This window comes from Plectropomus leopardus, chromosome 13 (genome assembly GCF_008729295.1).
Source record: "Plectropomus leopardus isolate mb chromosome 13, YSFRI_Pleo_2.0, whole genome shotgun sequence".
Classification (NCBI taxonomy): Eukaryota; Metazoa; Chordata; class Actinopteri; order Perciformes; family Serranidae; genus Plectropomus; species Plectropomus leopardus.
In genome coordinates this window covers 31301473-31320217 of record NC_056475.1, presented here as the reverse complement: position 1 = coordinate 31320217, position 18745 = coordinate 31301473, and the positions used below count along the sequence as shown (strand labels likewise).

Below are 18745 nucleotides of genomic sequence, written 5' to 3'. Positions count from 1 at the left end.
CTGAGATACTTGAACTCCTTCACTTGGGGCAGTAACTCAGACTTGGAGGTGCTGATTCTGACCACTTTACACTCGACTGCAAATTGCCTACTTGGGACTTTGACATCGGGTCCGTGAAGATCACAAACAGAATCTGTGACAAGGGACAACCCTATTACAACGTGCTTGACTTCTTACCGAAAACACACAAACAACTCTATGTCAGGTTATATTAGGACCCGGATGGCTTGTAGCAATGGCACTCTGGTGCCCCTTACTCCAGCAGGTCTTCCTAAGAGACACAGTATTAAACCTTCTCCAAGTCCACAAAACACATGCAGACAGGATGACTCCAAAGACACCCCCACCCTTTATCTGATTGGCAACTAAACTTCCTAAGTCCTTTCTATCATTCCCAGGTTGAGAAGGCATTTGTAATGTGTGTGTATTACTGGTGACAGATCATTGATCTGACAGCCGCAGAAAAAGAATGAGTCCAGAATGGCAGCTCAAAGCACAAATGATCACAGACAGTCACGTTAGAAGCTTTTATTTGCAACTGACAGTTGACAGTTTCAACCTAATAAACAGCACAAATCTATTTAGGAAGCAAGAAATGAATAAAGGCAGCCAAAGCAAGGCAACAAGTGCTGCCAGTTTGGGTGGCTGTGATCAATGTTTATAAGAGCAACTCTTAAGAGCATAGCATGTTTTCTGTACTGGACTGAACACACATGGACACATGCCACTTTTAGAACTGCCAATAATACCCTCCAGAGAATCTCATGGCACTGGTCTGATGACAGGGATATCCAATGAGTGGTGACTAAAGGCTGAGGGGAGTGCAGTGCCTCATGTTCTCCTCCACAAGGATTAAACAGTGTTGTGGTTTAGTTGAGATTGTTTTTTGTATCCAATAACTTATCCCTCCTTTCGAATTGGCTGTCTGAAGAATGAAGCTATTAAAAGTGTGACTCTGCTAAAATAAATCCTCCCTCATGAATCAGTTCTGTCAAATCTGTTACGTTAGAATTGTTTTTCACATACCATACTACATACCATACAATCTAAGGATGTCCTTCTGAATGCTAATTTAGTTTTAATCAAGTGTTCTCTTCTTTAAAAGCACCCAAAACATATCTGGGTGCTCCTTTGTTTTCTAACAGTGCATTTAGACCAGGTCTGGAGGACCAGGGGCCTCATGTACAAAGACTTGCTTGGATTTCCTACTGAAACATGGTGTACGCTTAAATCCAGAAAACGTTGTCTGCACAAAAAAATCCACATGTATGAAACTGTGCACACGCATGAATCCAAGCACATATAGGAGTACCAGACTCCTCCCTCTCCATGCCTCCATTTAAACATGCAGATTAATGTAAACAGGCCCTGCATGTAGGATTCCCCTCCCACCATCAGATAACACAAACATATGCGATGACTAAAACTGGGAAGAAGAAGAATTTTTCAGAATGCCAGTTGGAGATGCTCCTCAAGCATATTTTATGTGCAAAATGGACCTACAGTTTCCACTTGTTAATTTTACACACCACTTACATGAATCACACACTTTTGTTGTAAATGAACGCAGCAGTGCACGGGGAAAAGTCGAGGCTGATCAAGTCATTTCAAACTTTACACACGTGTTAATACACAAATTAATTACTTTACACACAGAGACAAACAGGGGCTTGTTGGAAAGCTCGTAATCTGTAGTTTAAACAGCAAAAACAGCAAGTTACTAACTTGAACCACTGACAAGTAATATGCTGTGAGGACAGGATGATATTCGGGGGCACACATGCTCAATGCGCGTCAGGGGGATTAATATTAACACAATTAAACAAATAAATTATTTATTCACCGAAAAGCCACCCATCGCGCACCGTGCCAGCTTGTAGCCTGTTCCCAACCAAACTGCTTGTTAGAATGAATGAATCGTGTGTTGATGTACGCCACCTTGCTACAATGTTTGTTAACTGCATTTGCGTATTACATATTGTCTGTTAATTGATTTAAATGAAAATGCTTCTTGTTAATATAAATATATTCACCCTGTGATGGTGCTTTTATAGCAATGTGTGTGCAGTCGATAGCTCCGATTACAAACAGGAATTTGATAGACCTGGCTGACATGCGGATAATTGCGTCCTACACAGCTGGGATGGCTCGGCTCAGGGTCGACTAGCAGTCCCGATCGGTCGGCCAGCTCCGTCTGGCATGACCCTGTTGCTAGGAGGTCCAGTGTGGTCAACACCTGTATGGACAGCGCAGGGTACCTCGCAGCTTTAGGTGTAATTGTTGTTACATTATTTTCTGCACCATTTTGCGCATGCTTTTATATCCACTCGTCTAATTGCCGACAGGTGGATATGTTAAAAGGTCATCAGTGTTTCTCTGATGGGCACATCACTCAGAGGAGTAGTTGTTTTGACATTAACAGTTTCTCAGCATCACCTCTAAGTGTTGCCAACGGATCAAAAGCAGTAGAAACATGTGTATGCCAGCCATGAAGTTGCCGTGGAGCATCACACATTTCCATGGTTATTTCATGTGTTCATACATCTGAACATGAGCATGGAAAAGGGCGTACGCCACGTTTTTGTACGTACGCACTCTTTGTACATGAGGCCCCAGGTCTTCACAACTCCGAGGAAGAAGGGTAACTCCACTTTGGGAGATCGCTAAATCACTAATTATCTTGTTTCTTTCCAGCAACTGCAGCAGACATTTCAGCTTTCTTCTTCACGTTTTCCACTTTTTACAATTGTGGGATTTTGAGGGGCTCGTGTAGCATTGCACAGTTTAAAATCTCATCACACGGCCTTGGATAGTCTCTTGACAATTAAACTATTGACTAAAGGTGCTGTGTCTCACTCTCACTTTCAGAGCTCTTCATCTAAATCATTTCAGTAAACTTGGCAGCAGGAACTGGGTATTGAAATTACAGATGTAGAATAGAAACTTGTATTGAAAACATTCACAGCAGTTCAATAAATGCTAGGCATGCTTTGATACAATTCAAATTTGTATATAGATTCCATTTCTCTCCCACTAGATTCAAAAATGTTTAAAGATACTTTACCTCTATGTGTGGAATTTCAAAAGATTGCAGTACTCTTTAACATCAAGTCTTTCAGTGCCACAAGTTGCAATTTTTGGGGGTCATTCTATTTTATATCTTTCTGTCCACACTGCTAGCGAAAAAATTGCTGCTACAATTTTGGAAATCTGAAAACCCACTGACATTTGATATGTGGCTGAAAGAATTTGCTATTTGCTATTTACTATGTCAAACAGGGAGAACCTCTTTCAGAAAATCTGGCAACCACTCATTAATCTGATTGTAAAATTGAATTGAATGGTTAATGGTCTAACAGGTTAATTGTATCAATATATCATATGTCAATAACCTGCAACTCGTGATAAGGTATGTGTTTTTTTTCTTGTCTCTGTGTTATCACAAATGTCCTGATTAGATTTTTTTTCCTTTTTATTGTTGTGGTTGTTTTTTGCTCGTTTGTTTGTTTGTGCATTGGCTGTTCTGTTTTTTTTCACTGAATCATTATACTGCCCTATAAAATTATAAAATCAATAAATGGATGTTTAAAAAAAGTGATCCCTTCTTAAAAACATTGACAAATACTCACCATAGCATAGCAATGCCCCAAAAGGACACAAGTGTAATAGCTAGTGCTGAACTATTAGTTGTTTTGTGGATACAAAATTATCACGATTTAAATAACAATTGCTAGGACAAATAGAAGTCAAGCTGCTTTTCCTACAAACAGCTTCTGTGTAGGTCCCTTAGAACTGGACATAACCTGTGCATACACCGGATGCACTTTTTCAGCTTTACAGTGAAATATTAGCATCACTCTGAAATTAATTTCAGCCAATGACAGACCGGTTGGATGATGCTTCAATTATGCGACTTCAATTTGTTGAAATAGGTGAAATTTGCCTTGGTTTCAGCTATTGTCAGGATTTGTCTCGGGGAGAGCATCATCCACGCCTGTTAAAGTGGGATGAATTTTACAGTTTTTTTTCAAATTTGTTATACAATAATAAATGACGCAGAGCAGGGGTTAAGTGCTACTGGAGTGCACAGGGACGATGCTCAACTGCCTTTTTTTCTCCAAGTGAGGACACAGAAGAATATTTCCAGTTCACATAATCTGGTTGATACTGAAATACATATTTTAAACGCACTTGAAGATCCCATCGTTACTTAAGTGCATGTCATGCAAGTAAATTAATTAAAACAAAAGGAATGATCAAAGTTTGAGTTATCATATCATATATCTAAAGTGTGGCAATTGATTCACGATGTCGACTCATGCACTGAGTAAGAAGAAAACGTTTCACCTTAAAAGTTATGGGTAGCTGCCGGTGGTAGTGTTGGAGCGGCACAGTGAATTTAAATGTTCTTCTCTCAGTCTTTAGTTGCTAAAACTAGTAAAGATGAGAATGCAGAAAAACATCCTTCCATTTTATAGTTGTAGTTGACAAATGTTTGTATGTAAACCTGCCACCACAGGAACAGTAGTTACATGCTACTGTTGCTGAGGCTGCAGTGTTTCTAGCTTCACCTTTCAGTATCAAATCAGTGAGCTCAATACCCCAACAGAGGGATGATGGAAAAATGGCCCGAAAAAGAGCAGTTCTATTGACACCATTCACAATTTTTGACAATGGAAACAGAAAAATAACTGTTCCAATGTGTAACACATAGAGCTGAACTGAAGTAACCTGGACTGCTTGGAGGAAAAAGGCTTAAACATTTTCCTCAAATTGAGCCCAAATATAGAACAAGTTGAGACAGTCTAAGTAAATAAGATATGACTCATCATTGCAGCCTGTCCTGTGTAAATAATCAAAAAGTCTGATCTATTGTGGACCCTGCACACATTTCATTTCCTCTGCAAGGGAAAAACCTTGGAAAGCAACAAGCAGCAATAAATACAGAGAGAGGCAGAACAGGGAGGAAGTGATTAGTAGGCAATGCACGGGATTTCAACCTTATGCATGTTCTGGATCTCGTCCACTGGCTGGAAGTCTCTCCAGTTGGCCAACAGTTTAGCTCTATTCCACTGAGGCACTTTATCTGTCCTGCATATGGCAAAGCAGACAAGACAGCAATCCACTGTCTATCTCTTGTTTCTGTTCCATTCTGCCATCCAGATATTTACTGCAGTAACTGAATGAGCTGGTACCATCCTACAGGAGGAAACTCCTGTAGGCTTGCCCAAACTGTCTGGTCTGACACACTGTGGTGTTCTAGTTAAGAGCAAACAGCCATCCATGCTAAACTATAATATGCTTTAAAATCACATTAATATTCCACTGCTGTTGAATACAAAGAGCTGTCCTTCACTGTCGAAAACACTGTAAATCCTTGTTTGACTCTATAATAAAGACAAAATTACACAAAAATTATCAACTGGTGATGCTACAAAAACAACTATATGTTTAGCCTCCTTTAAAAGCGTTGATGTTCAGAGTGGTGACTTTGAAACCTTTCATTTTTCCACTCTGTTAGCAAAATCTGCACTCCAGAAATATATAAAGAAGACCCTCACATAAAACTAGTCGGCCTCTGCTGTAGAAAGATACAAATACTTTTTGAAAATGGTGCAACGTGACCAGAGAAAGCAGAAAAGGACACTACTCAAAAGGTAGAAAACCTACAACGAACAGAATGCTACATGCCTGATAGATAGACAGTTCAACAGTGAGCTAAAACATGTTTTTGAAAACATTTGAGGAGAGGAATAGGCAACTCAGTATCAGAATCTTGGTTTATGTTTGAGCAACGCTGCTTAGTTTTACTGTTTGATCTCCCTTTTTTTAGCCTCTGTTTTCACTGTGCAGGGAGCAGCATGAGCTCACTTCCTGTTAACAAGCTCTCGCCATTACGGCAAAACGGGGCATTTTATTATGTTTCTGTAAACATTTTAGGTGAGAAAAAGGCAGCACAGTAACATAATGCTGATGAATATTTGATCAGCATTTTTTAAGATTTCAGTCAGAGTTTTAGAGACAGAGAGGGGCAGGTGTCACCTGACCCCAGGTCACCTGATCGGCTGTATACTATTTGTGTACACGGTGGTGGCAGCAGGGTTGGCAGGCATTATGAAAATGTACAAGTACAACTTGTAGTTTTAGTAAAAGTCCAAAGAGCCAGTGAAACACCACCCAGTTATTTTCTGGGGCGGGGGGGTTACCACAGTTCATCTACTCATACTACCCACATTTTTTTCAAACAAAGCTAATATTAAAACAGCATAGCCACAATTGACTATGGGACGCACCCCAGGACTTGATCAACCCCCCGCAGGGCCTTCCTTGGGTGAGCGTGTCTAGTGATAATGGCCGAAACACCTAATCATCCTGGGGTCCACTACTGATGATGTGTCCTAAAATTGAAGATAGTTTAAACATCCTAACAAGCCAGTGTGTCAGAGGAAGCCCTTGTATAATTCTTTAATTCTTATACTCTCACTCCTCTTTGCTCCTTCCCCTTTTCACAAGAATGGGGATAAGGGGAGGCAGAGCGACAGCCCGATCTGGCTGGGGAGGATATAGTCCAAACCGACATACCTCCCTGGCTCTGATTCCTCTCTTTCTCTCTTTCCTTTCGTGTACAGCCCGTAACTTCTAGTCGTGCAGCTTATCTTGACCTTCCCACTGAGTCTTGGCAGCGTGTTTCAGGTGTGCAGTTAAGGGATAGTAACAGCTAGTCCTACATCACAGATCTGGCTGAAAATGGACAAAGTATGCCTTAAACCGAAAGTAAGAAAAAGCACAACTTGCTGATCGTACTGCCAATTAATTTACTAAATGCAACAGATTACTTATGTTAGACTTACTGCCTTAACACAGAGAGCTCCACCCCTCACAGCCTGCGTACCTTACACCAGCAGCCTCGTGATCTATTTTGCTACAGAATCATGAGTGCTTAGTTGCAGGCGTAGGCCTCCTCCTGCAGAGTACGCCTCTGCTGCTTGCTCATCTGTCTGACTGGATGAGGGAATCACAAACAGTTTTAACGCATTTTCATTTTCTTTCTCTGTGTCACCTCCTGGGGGCCTTGTGTCCCCAATCCACCCTCCTCAGTCCTGTCTGCTGGTCCTCTGATTCACCCCTGTACGCTGCCACTCACTGGACAACTTTTATAATTCACTAGCCCCGGCCAACTGCCCTCCCTGTCGTCTCTGATGAAAGAAATAATCTGCTGCAATGGCCAACAGACTGAGCACACACACCCTCGTACATATTCTGTTCATGACATCATCTCGGAGCTATTTAGCAGAGGACCATCTCTCTCCCCTTTTCTATTTCACCGTCCCCTTCTCCTCTTCCTCTCTCTTCAGCCCTTCTTTTCTTTTTTCTCCTTTCTCTTCTTTTCACTCACTCACTGTCAGTAGTAACGTTGGACCGCTGTCTAATATATGCTAAGCTGCTGCTGCCATGGTAACCCCGGTGCAGGATTTAGACCCAGTTCAGGACTGGAGGGGGCGGGCGTGTGTGAGGGGCAGGTGGAGGGGCTGGGCAGCTGTAACTGTAATCCCCCAACCTCCAAAAAATATAACATACAGCAGCACACATTTGCAAAAACAGACAGATGTACACAAGTATATAGCCAGTGGCACACGCACAACGCACGCACGCACGCACACACACACACACACACACACACACACACACACACACACACACACACACACACACACACACACACACACACACACACCACACACACACACACAGCACTAATCCAGCTGTGGGAATAAACCCACTCGTGCTGCCTTAGCAATAATGTGAGGGAGAGAAGCCATTGGCTACCTGGTGGCATGGGAACAGTTGTGTGTGTAGCTGTGTTTTTCAGTGTGTTTCAGACGAAGCTGCAGGAGTCTGACTGTGAGTGGTGACTAACAGAAATAGTAAGGAAATAACTAAATGAGTCACAGCCTTCATTTCCATCTCTGATTGTACAATGTGTCAAAGGAGATCCCCAGGATGTGCTCGAGATTAGTTATACCTCAGAGAGTGTAACAAATGTAATGTAGAGAAGAGACATCTCAGCAGCCCCTGATAGCTGCTGTGGGAGCTGGCCGTGCACGGGGAAACATGGCGAGAAGCCCCTACCATCAAAGAATAATGACTGTTTGTTGTGTGTGCATTTACTGCCTGCACATGTCACAGCAACGTTTATGCTAAAACATCACTGTGAAGCGTGCATGTGTTTTAGTCCAAATGGGTTTTTGTGAATGTACGTGCTTGAGGGTGTGTGTGTGTGTGTGTGTGTGTGTGTGTGTGTGATGACAGTGCACGGGCATGTACAGCTGTAGCAATGACGTAACGAGCTGAAAGCTGATACATTTGGCCCCTCGGTGGAGACAGCGGTTCTTGGAGTTGACTGGCTCCGTCAGTGAGGGCGATCTGAATGAGGGGTTTCCAGTGGTGACGGTTAGTGATGGCTGTCGCCCAGTTGCTATGGGCTGACGGGGTGTGGGTGGGGGTTAAATAGGGGGTGGGGTGGTGACTGTGCAAACTCACCCTATCGGCTCAGCTATAGCACTCAGGCACGTCTACCGATGCCTCCCCCTCCTCCCCTGCATGCGCATACCCTGGTGTCATTTCTCCTTGAGGCATAGAGGAAGCCAAGTAACACCCCCCTTCTATCATCAACACACACTCCGGCACATGCACACGCACATGCACACTCTACACTGGCACTGCTACACACATAAAGCAGATTCTTCAACTGTCAAAACCTGAGTGTTTGCCTCACATACAGTTAGAGTACTGATAGAGGAAGACACACACACACACACACAAACACACACACACACAAAGCATATAAGAACATAGGCTCACACACACATATATATTCATACACATGTACACTCACATTCATACTCTCACCATGCCCCCTACTCTGACTATAAACAAACTAGCATGCTCACCAAACCACAACCCGAGGTGTGGTCCTCCACAAACACACACTCTGCTTTCTCTCTCACTCTGACTGAAAATGGGCCAGTCCGTTCCTGATGGTGTGTGTCCGCCTCATCCCGTGCTCTTACCTGTCCAAGATGTCATGGCTGGACGTGGCTGTGGCTCCCAGCAGTCCTAGTGCTGCACTCCCCACCGCTGCGGCAGCCCCGCTGCCTGCCTCCATGATACTGACTCACTGCAATGAGCAGCCTGCCAGAGAAGCAGAGAGGGAGGGGAGGAGGGAGGGAGGGGAGGAGGAGGATGTGAAGAGGTAGATCAGGAGGGAGAAATAGGAATGAGATTAAAGAAATCACATGTAGAGGCAAGAGGGAGAATGACGGGAGGAAAAAGTGGGGAATTATGAGAGAGGAGACAGGACTGTGAAACAGTGAAGTGAAAAGGGAGAGGAGAAAATGAACGGAGAGATTGACATGGGAGCAGGATGAGAGAGAACAGGGAGAGAAATAATCGTTAATTGTGTGTGTAGTCTGTAGATCAAATAAGTCATGCTGATGGAGCTTTGCAAAGCAGGGTTTCACTTTGGTGTTAACACATGGAGATTCTGGCACACACACTCTAGTGTGAATTAACAGTCAAACACCAACACTGGCTCCTCTGAAGTCCTGTGGTGACTGCACTCTCTGACATCTCTTTCAACCCAAAATATCAACGGTCAGATCAATACTTTCCAGCCAATCAGTGTTTCATTTCAAAGGCATTTTCTTCCATCTTATCTACAACAGTACTGTGTGCAATTGACTGACTTACTAACATGTGTCATAAAAAATAGACAAGTCCAGTGCTGTTTTTTTGTAAGTGAATCAGGAGTCCAAACAGACAGATACTTCCTTATACACAGGGTGTAATTTACATGTCACAGCAGCAGAACACACGTGAACCACGTGGTACAAACAATAGCGTAAAATGAAATGTCAAACACAAGTATGTCCTTTTAAGCACATATATACAACTGCAGTAAGGTATGCAAAATGACTGTGATTATATGTTATAGATTAAAAAGATATATCAGTATAAGTATGTGATTGTCAGTCCAGTTAGTGACTCCAGTAAGCCTCAGGCCTCCCAGTCCATGTCCTATGTCCACACTGCAACAAAGCGTGTTGAGTGTAACTGGTTGATGGTCACCAGCAGGAATAATCTCCTAAACCGCTTGGTGAAACATTTTAGGGATATAGGTCTCTGATGCACCTCTCTTCTCAACCTGCAGATTGGGGACAGGGTGGGAGACTTTCAGGATGCTAACCTACTGGACAGCATCCTCGTCTCCATCACCTCCTCCAGAGAGCCCAGCTAAACTTCTCCTATCACTCAGTACGTTTCCAAACACAGTTAAGTGGAGCTACGGTTACAGCTCCATTAGGCCAATTAATTGGACTACTGTCCTTGTTCCAGTATACAAGCATCGGGAGAGAATCCATTTATTAATGGAAGTACGTCCCACTCCGCCACAGTAGGTGGAGATATGTTCCCTTCCAGCTAGTTGCTATTGGAAGGGAACATATCTATTTGGTATGTGACCTATTATGTCACATACCAAACAAGTTAGCAAGCGGCAAATGGGTTGCATGTCCAACGGTGACAACATGGATACCTTTTTGGTGCTGTACATTTTGTACGTACTCTACCCTTTACTTGGTGCCTTTGTCTTATTTTGTTTCGTAACCTTTTCCTTAGAAAAAAGTTTCTTAAAACATATAGGAAAGCTGTATAGGAAGGAAAATTGACTTGACTTTTGTTTTTCCTGGCTTTCTTCTATGAATTTACGCTGTTAGACTACTGGGTAAAAGCCTGGCGTGGGGACTATGAAGCATGGGCAGAACACTTTGGCCAGTTCAGGTCCAGTTGAGGTGCATACAGGAAAGAGTAAATCAACCCAAAGTGCATTAACTAGGTGTCGAAGTCCAGCTTCAGGAAATTTGACTAACATGTTCACATGTGTTTTAAAAGTCCAGTTTTAGTCAGACTAACACAATAATTTGACTTTTTCTTACATCATGTGAACATACAGATTAATCTGGTCTTTTCTACTTGTCCTCAGGCTGCAGCTCCAGCTCACGGCAGCATTGCGGGCAGCACTGGCCACCACAGACTGGTAGAATGTGTGGAACATCCTGTTGAAGCTTCTAAAGGAAACAGAGCTGGCTCTGGTCTTTCTGGTAGGGGTCTTGTCTTCTCGAAGCCCAAAGTGTCACTCACTTGTGAAAACCTAGAACAACGAAAGTTTGGAATTTTTGCTTTTTGCTTTTAAAAAATAAATTATCAAAATAGGAGTTCCCCAGAAATAAGTCCTAAAACCCAAAAATCTGTTAGCATTTCAACACTCCTGGCCCCTTGTCTCAAATTCAATGGTTTTGTTGAATGTGCTTTTGCCTTAGATGCCTAAAATAAGGTCTGTGGTTAACACAGGCTGAAGAGACAGCCATGTTGTGGTTGCACCGCCAAGCCAAAGAGCCGTAGAGTAGTTTGTCTATAGCTTAATGTTAGCTTTTAATTTTTGTTCACTATACAAAATGTGTAAATATCATAAAAGTTTGTTTCCAATCCAATAGAAAAATCTCACAGGCCTTTACTACAGAAAAATGTCATCCCCAGGGCACTCTATTGTTGCTTTTCATTAGTGATTCCATCATCTGTATGAAGATAAACGTATTGTTTCAGCACTTAAGAAGGGTGGCTCTTTTTTGGCCTCAAGATTTTGCTTCGGAGTTAGTGCTCTTGACTATCAATCTTCTCTTTGGTACAGAGAGCTGTAGCCATGCAGGCAACGACACAGAGCAAGAGAGACTTAGCACTGTGAGGTTGTAAGATAACATTATCTCCTTTCTTTTGCTTAGAAGTGCTGAATTCACAGCTCACAGCAACTTAGTACAACACAGTCTCTGGATTTTGTTTGCTATCTAATGTTGGCAAAAAATGTTTGCGCATTTGCGTTCCATCACTAGTACATTTAGCTTGTTTAATATTTAATATGAACGTCACTGTCACAGTGAGCGTCCAGCTGAATCCCGTTCAAACTTTAAAACTTAATATGGAAAAAAGCTCAATCATCGAATATTTGTACTGTACTGCCCAATTCGATTCCACTGACATAAATCTCAGTCAGGTACTCAGCAACTTAGAACCACGTTTTCTCCTAGAGTCTGGTATAAATCTGTTAATACATGAGGAGGAGGCCACATCACTTTTTGTAGATTCATCATCATTCTTTGTACACACACTACTTTCCACACAGTCCATACGTTGCTAACTGTTGTTTAAGACTGTGATTAAGGTTAGTTTGGGACTATCAACAGTGCTCATCTCCTACCCACTGAGTCGTCAGTGGACCCATAATCACAGCTGAGAACGCGCTCTTGGGTATTATACTAGTGCTATAATATGAGCCACCACATGACATCCTCCTAAACAAATCCAAATGTGACGTTGTCAGCAGACAAAAATAGATGACAGCAGGAATGACCCAATAAAACAAGGGGAGAGAAAGGTCCACACAGCCTGTTTTTCTGTGGCAGTCAATGGTTATGCGCTGTAATCCCAGGAGGATGACGCCAGGAGGAGAGAGATGGAAGGAAAGTGGGAGGAGGCGCAGGAGGAGAAAGCGTGGGAGGAGAGGATCCTTACAGGCCACACTGAAGCAGCTGGTTCTACATCTGACAAAGGCTTGCTGGGCACACGTAATCCCCAGAGCTCACTGTGCTGCGCTATTTAGACAAAAACGTCTTTATATCCTGTCTATAATAATAGGAAAAGACATACATACACAAGAGAGACCATAAATAAAATATATCCAGTCTAAAATAAAGACTCATTTCCTTTTACTGTGACGGGAAATCCTCTAAAATGCTGATGTTCATTTCACATCTTTAAAGGGATACTTCCCTAAAATTTTCAACCAGCTTTGTATCAAAACATTGTGGGCGGTGGGTGTGGAGATGAACTGCAAACTAAAGTGCTTTCCATTTAACTAGTGCCTAGATATGCATCCCCCCTGGCAAAGCCCTGACATAATTTACGTCATTTAGCAGTGTTTAGCTGGCTTTCAGGCTGCTGATCAATCTAAAGACTGTACTTCCACATGTTTATGTTGCCAACCCTGCCGTCACCAAACATGCACAAAGAGTATACAGCCGATCAACAAATACACCCGCCTCTCTCAAACTCATATCAAAATCCAAAAAAAGGGTAAAACTAGGCAGTGCTAATCAAATATTAATCAAGATTATGTTCCTGCACTGCCTATTTTTTGCCTAAAATGTTTTTAGAAATGTATTTTAATGCCCAATCTCTCCATAATGGCAAGAGTTTCTGCCCAGGAAATGGGTGCCATACTGCTTAGTGCACAGTAGAAATGGAGGCTGAAAAAGTGGTGATCAAAAGATAAAACTAAGCAGCGCTGATCAAATAAACATTCTGAAACTGAGTTGCATATATCTTGCCTAAAATGTTTTCAGACGCATGTTTTAGGTTATCGTTGAACTGTAACGAGATCTGGCCACCCGCTATTGAATAGACAAGGTCGCATTACATCATCGAATGGATGCATTCTGGTAGTTGTACGTTTTCTATCTTTTGAGCAAAGGCCAATGCCACAGTCCTTTTTCTCTGGTTATGTAGCACCAATTTTAAAAGTATTTGCATCTCTCTACAGCAGAGACGGCCTGGCTTTATAAGGAATCTCTTCATATAAGTGAAATACTTCTTCAAGAAACGCTTTTCATTCAAAATGATCTTTGTTCTAAAAGTAACGAGGCAACAGTATGAATCATGAATGAATGAGCCTTGCTCTGGACCAATCAGAAAGCAGTGTGCCACCTTGTTTTGACCTATGATCGGAAATGGAATGAGAACATCCTGACGACCTGGCTGCCTGAGAGTCCAGGTGGAAAAACTGTCAACTTCTGTGGCTCTATATGTGTTTATCCACGTCATCTATTTAAACTAGAACTGTGCTGACCAGACAGCTGCAGTGATGGTGATATCGACTGCTATGGATGAACCAGATGAGCTGTGTGACATGAGCATGAAGGCAGGCTGAGCTGTGGACACAGGATGTTAAAATTCATCTCATGTCCTGAGCTACTGTAAACTCCTGCTCTTAAATCAGCTGCAAACAGCTCCCAAGTCACATAGGAAGGACATGAGCTCAATTCATCTGTTGTTAAGTGAGTGTTATTGTGTGGTACACCTGCATGCATATGCTGTGGGCGTGAAAACACACATTTCTTTTGCTACTGTGTGTAGAGGAAATGGAGTGAGTGCATTAGTTGAAAGAGGACGTGAGTTTGTGTATGCCAGGCAGGCAGGGCAAAGCAGACCGAGCTTCCCACAAATACCTGATGCAGCAGAAAAGCTATAAAATGGCCGACCTTGAGCGAGGACAGAGCCTGAGCTCCAAGGAGATATGAGATTAAAAAGCAAGACTGAATAGTCTCTACTCAGGAAACCTCCTTCATTCTCACCAGGATGGCAGCTTTACTGATGGCAAAGTTCTAATTACAATCCAGGAGCGTGTCTTACCACAGGTTGGAGTCAGGAAACGTTAAACTTGTCCTACTTAACAGTGTATCACGCAGCCATTAGGAGTTTACAACAGCCAACAGCTAAGCTTTATGCAGCTTAACACCTTTTGCTTTTAGGGTGGCAGTGGCTCAGTTTGTGGAGACTTGGATCAGGAACAGGAGGGTCATCGGTTCAAGTCCCCAGTATATACCAAACATAAAGTGTGGACTGGCAGCTGGAAAGGTTCTGCCACAGTACCCTTGAGCAAAGCACCTTAACCCCAAACTGCTCTAGGAGCACCAAACTATGTCTGCACCTGCACTAAGACCCCTCTGGCATGCATGTGTGTGGTCTGTGTAAAGGAGGAATATGTGAGGAGATACATTTGCACCCTTTAAAACATGACATAATTAGCATGACATTGGGAAAAGGCAATAAGGAACTTAAATTAGTAGCCTAATCCCAGACTACTAATTTTGTGCAAAATGTGTAACATTTCTCACTAAATTGCTCATTGCCCAGAGTTCAAATGTTTAAATACTTGTGAGGGTGTCTGACGAAAGTGATGTCGATGTAGGTTTCAAAGGGTTAACAGCCTTTGGTGAATTTATCTTGTGACGATTTACATCAGTCATCAGTTGCAGGCCCTCAGTTGACTGAGATTGCTTAAAGCTGAGCAAACATTTTTTTCTGTGGAGTGTGATTCTCTACTCTTTGCTACTCTTTGGTACAGGGAGATACTGACGTGTAGGCAGTGGCACAGAAAAGGAGAGGAGAGACCTTCTGCTTTAAAGTAGTACATTTCCAGCTCACAGTAACTTAATAGGATACGGTCTCTGATTTTTATTTGAAATCTAGTGTCGGCAAAAAATGTTGCACATTATCTACCTGTTGTTAGCGCAGTTAGCCTGTTAACTATGTTGTGTGGATACAGCTGTCGCACTGCCGCTGAATATACCGCTGAACCATTTTAAAATTTAAAACTTTGTAAGGAAAAAAAAACGAATTGTATAATATTCATATTAAAATAGCCAAATCTGATTTGACTTGCATAATTCTAAGTCGGGTACAGCCTATAATGACTATATTAGAAGTGTTACTTGTAACAATATTTTAAAAAACAAATGTCTTTTTTCCACAACGCAAAACAAGGCTAAAACTAATGAAAGGTAAAAATAAAAGACAAAGGATGAATAAACTGAATTATTATCATTATCAATTATTGTTGCAAAGTTGTTTTCAATGACCAGTAGGCATCTGTGGAATCACACATTGTATCCTCCACCACTAATCTCCTCTTCAGAAGTTGTTTTAGCTGCTAGCTAAGTTAGCTAACATAACCTGTAGAGACCCCACAATACAATATTATCACAATGCTTAAGTTAAAATACAACACTATTGTGATTTTATGCTTGTTGCAATATGCTGATTGCGATAACATGTATTGCGAAACATTGCAATGTATAACGTTCGGAACTCCAAATTAAGGAGCAACTTTGTCAAAATATGCTCTTCTCTGATAAATTAAAGTTTTAGTTTGTTCATCTCACTTTTATTGTAGCAAAACACGGTACACTGAAAAAGCATTTGCATTTGCAAAATTAATAATTTATATAATAAAATTTCAAGATTTGACATCCATATATCAATACAATATTGCTATCCAAAATAGCAGGATACTATGCTGTATCAGTATTAACCCCCACCCCTAATAACCATTGAAAAAAGAGATTTCTAGACTTAATTCATCTACAGCGACGTAAAAACTTGACATGAAGCGGCAACAAAACAGCTGAGACAAATTATGATAACATGCAGGCAGCATACCGACATTTATAAACAGGTAAGGTGATGATAAAGCAACTTTATTAAAAGCCACACGGCAAGTGGGCTTTACTTTAAAGTTTCATTTGCTAGATGAGTGAGACCAACGGTAAAGGGGCAGTTTCCACTCACACAGCAGGGTTCATAATGATGACTAGATGAGGAGAGTCAGTGTGTTGTATGGTTGCAGAGCAGAGCCACATGGACACTGTGTGAATGAACCTTACAGTGTGTTATAAACAAGTAAACAGAGGCTTTTCCACTAACCTCACAGCAGATGAGAACGACACATATAACCATGGTAACTATGCACATCAAGGATGGCGACAGCTGTAGCCTCAAAAGGCTCAGTGGACATTACAAGATGCACAAATACACAAGGACTAAATGTTTTTGGGGTTGTTGTTTTTTTTTAAATTAAAGGACTAATACTTGACTACAGCTAATATACATTTTCATCAAAAGACTAAAACTGAATATCATTATTGCATTTCTTTATCGCGTTTTGCTGCTTTTACTGTGTTTTCTCTCCCAGCAGATCCCGATACATAAAATCCACACTGAAAGGCAAAGTTCACTCTCAAGTCCTCTTCCGGTTTACAACTGCTGTTACTATTCAAGAGAAAATCCAGACATAAATGATATAACAAGGCCTTGTGTATGCAATGGATTTAATTAATTCTCTAATGACTGAGGCTAGAGTAGTTTGAGATTGAGACATGTCACCAAACAACAGATGGTGTGTGATAAGGGTTAGTGACCCTGCTTAATTCCTGCTGTCATTACCAGCAGTCTAATTGTAGGCAGATTCTGAATGTTCAGCCTTCTATTGCTAGTGGTCAAATTATAGCCATTAGTGATCAGCCAGTGACATGAAAATGATAAAGTTGTGATTCACAAATTATCTGCTGTTCTTTTACTTATCTGATTTAGAGCAGTAATACAGGACAACATAGAACAAATACAATGTGCTGTGGGTTTTTTTATTGTCATCCTTGCCAATTTAGGGATTTCCCTGCCACAGTACTCCACTCAGGGGTTTAATTATCAAAAGTAATGAGCAAAAAATGGGATGTCCAGGTCACCCATTTTTGCACCTTTTCCGAGTCATTTAATATCGAGTATCTGCCAATACAGTCCTAATACAATACTTCTGTTTTCTCAAATCAGTGAAGTACAGTTAATTTCTGCCATTGAGCTTTTATTTTGAAGTAATATTTCTGTTTTGTCTTGCAATATTTTTATTTCATTGTGTTCCAAATTAACATGTGGTCTATGTTTTGCACAACAAAACTGAATATGTGGTTATTTTTCTTATGTGTGGACCCTGAACTTATGACAAAGGAGAAATCTGCCTCCGTGGCTTTAATGGTTGGGAACCACTGTCCTATGTGATACAGCTATACACTTTAAGAAGGCCTCTTTAAAGTAAAAAAAAAAAAAAAATCCGATGTATTTGACAATATGAATACATGAATGGGTCTGCAATGCATTAGCCCATTACTATTTATTTAATCTACAAAACAATGTTAAAATAACAAATCTCTCTTTAGTCTTTTCACTTAGTCACTGTCTCAAGGTACTGTCTCTGTCCCTTTAAGATAGTGTTGTTCGGGAAGAGCTGGACGAAGTGGCTGGGGAGAGGGAAGTCTGGGCTTCCCTGCTTAGGCTGCTGCCCCCACGACCTGACTCCGGATAAGCGGAAGAAAATGGATGGCTGGATGGCTGGATTCTTCAGCGTTTGTTGCAGCCTGTTATTTGAATGAACTGTGCCCTGTTGATTGTTTATTTTTGTCATCCTCACATCTTTTGGGCAGATTACGCTTTATTAATAATTAATTAGCCATGTTTGATTTTCATTTGCCGGTTTATTATTGCACTTACAGTACTGTGGCAAATGTGTTCATAGTAACTTCTGCACCGCTGTCCATCTCTCCTCCAAACAGGGCGGAGAAACAACATGAGCAAAAGATGAAAGCAAAAGGCGAGACTTTCACACTGACTTGAAATTGGATGAGTGCTCATGATACTATAAATTGAAAGTCAAGTCAATGGGTGACATCATGGTAGCTACATTCATTACTTGTACAATGTATGATTTTGCTGCTGGTTGGACTTAGCCCCTGCTCTTCCACCAGGGAGCTCAGCAAAATGGAGGAGAGGCAGGCAGTGGAGAGCTATGAGTTGACGAAGGCTGCACTCCATACTGCTGTGCATGAAAGTAAAAACACCTGTGTGAAAGTTGACATAAAACAAAGGATCGGAGGGTCAATATAGCCTATCCCAATCAGTCAAAAAATGCCTTAATAGGCTGCAATACCAAGCTCTGAGATCAGATCGGGAATTCTTTACAACTAACCAATACGTCAGTTCTCTAAGCCATTAGCAAAGCAGTGCATCCACTTCATTCAGCAAGGTC

General features: G+C 41.6%; 1 protein-coding gene across 2 annotated transcripts in view; it reads right to left on the bottom strand.

Moving 5' to 3' along the window:
• The window catches only part of arhgap32b (Rho GTPase activating protein 32b), a 157780-nt gene that overhangs the window by 102666 nt on the left and 36369 nt on the right, over window positions 1-18745 (bottom strand). For both annotated transcript variants that reach the window (XM_042498778.1, XM_042498779.1), the window contains exon 2: window positions 9072-9360. In XM_042498778.1, coding sequence (XP_042354712.1) covers window positions 9072-9166 — 95 coding nt within the window. In that variant the 5' untranslated portion in view covers window positions 9167-9360. The remainder of the gene's footprint in view (window positions 1-9071; window positions 9361-18745) is intronic.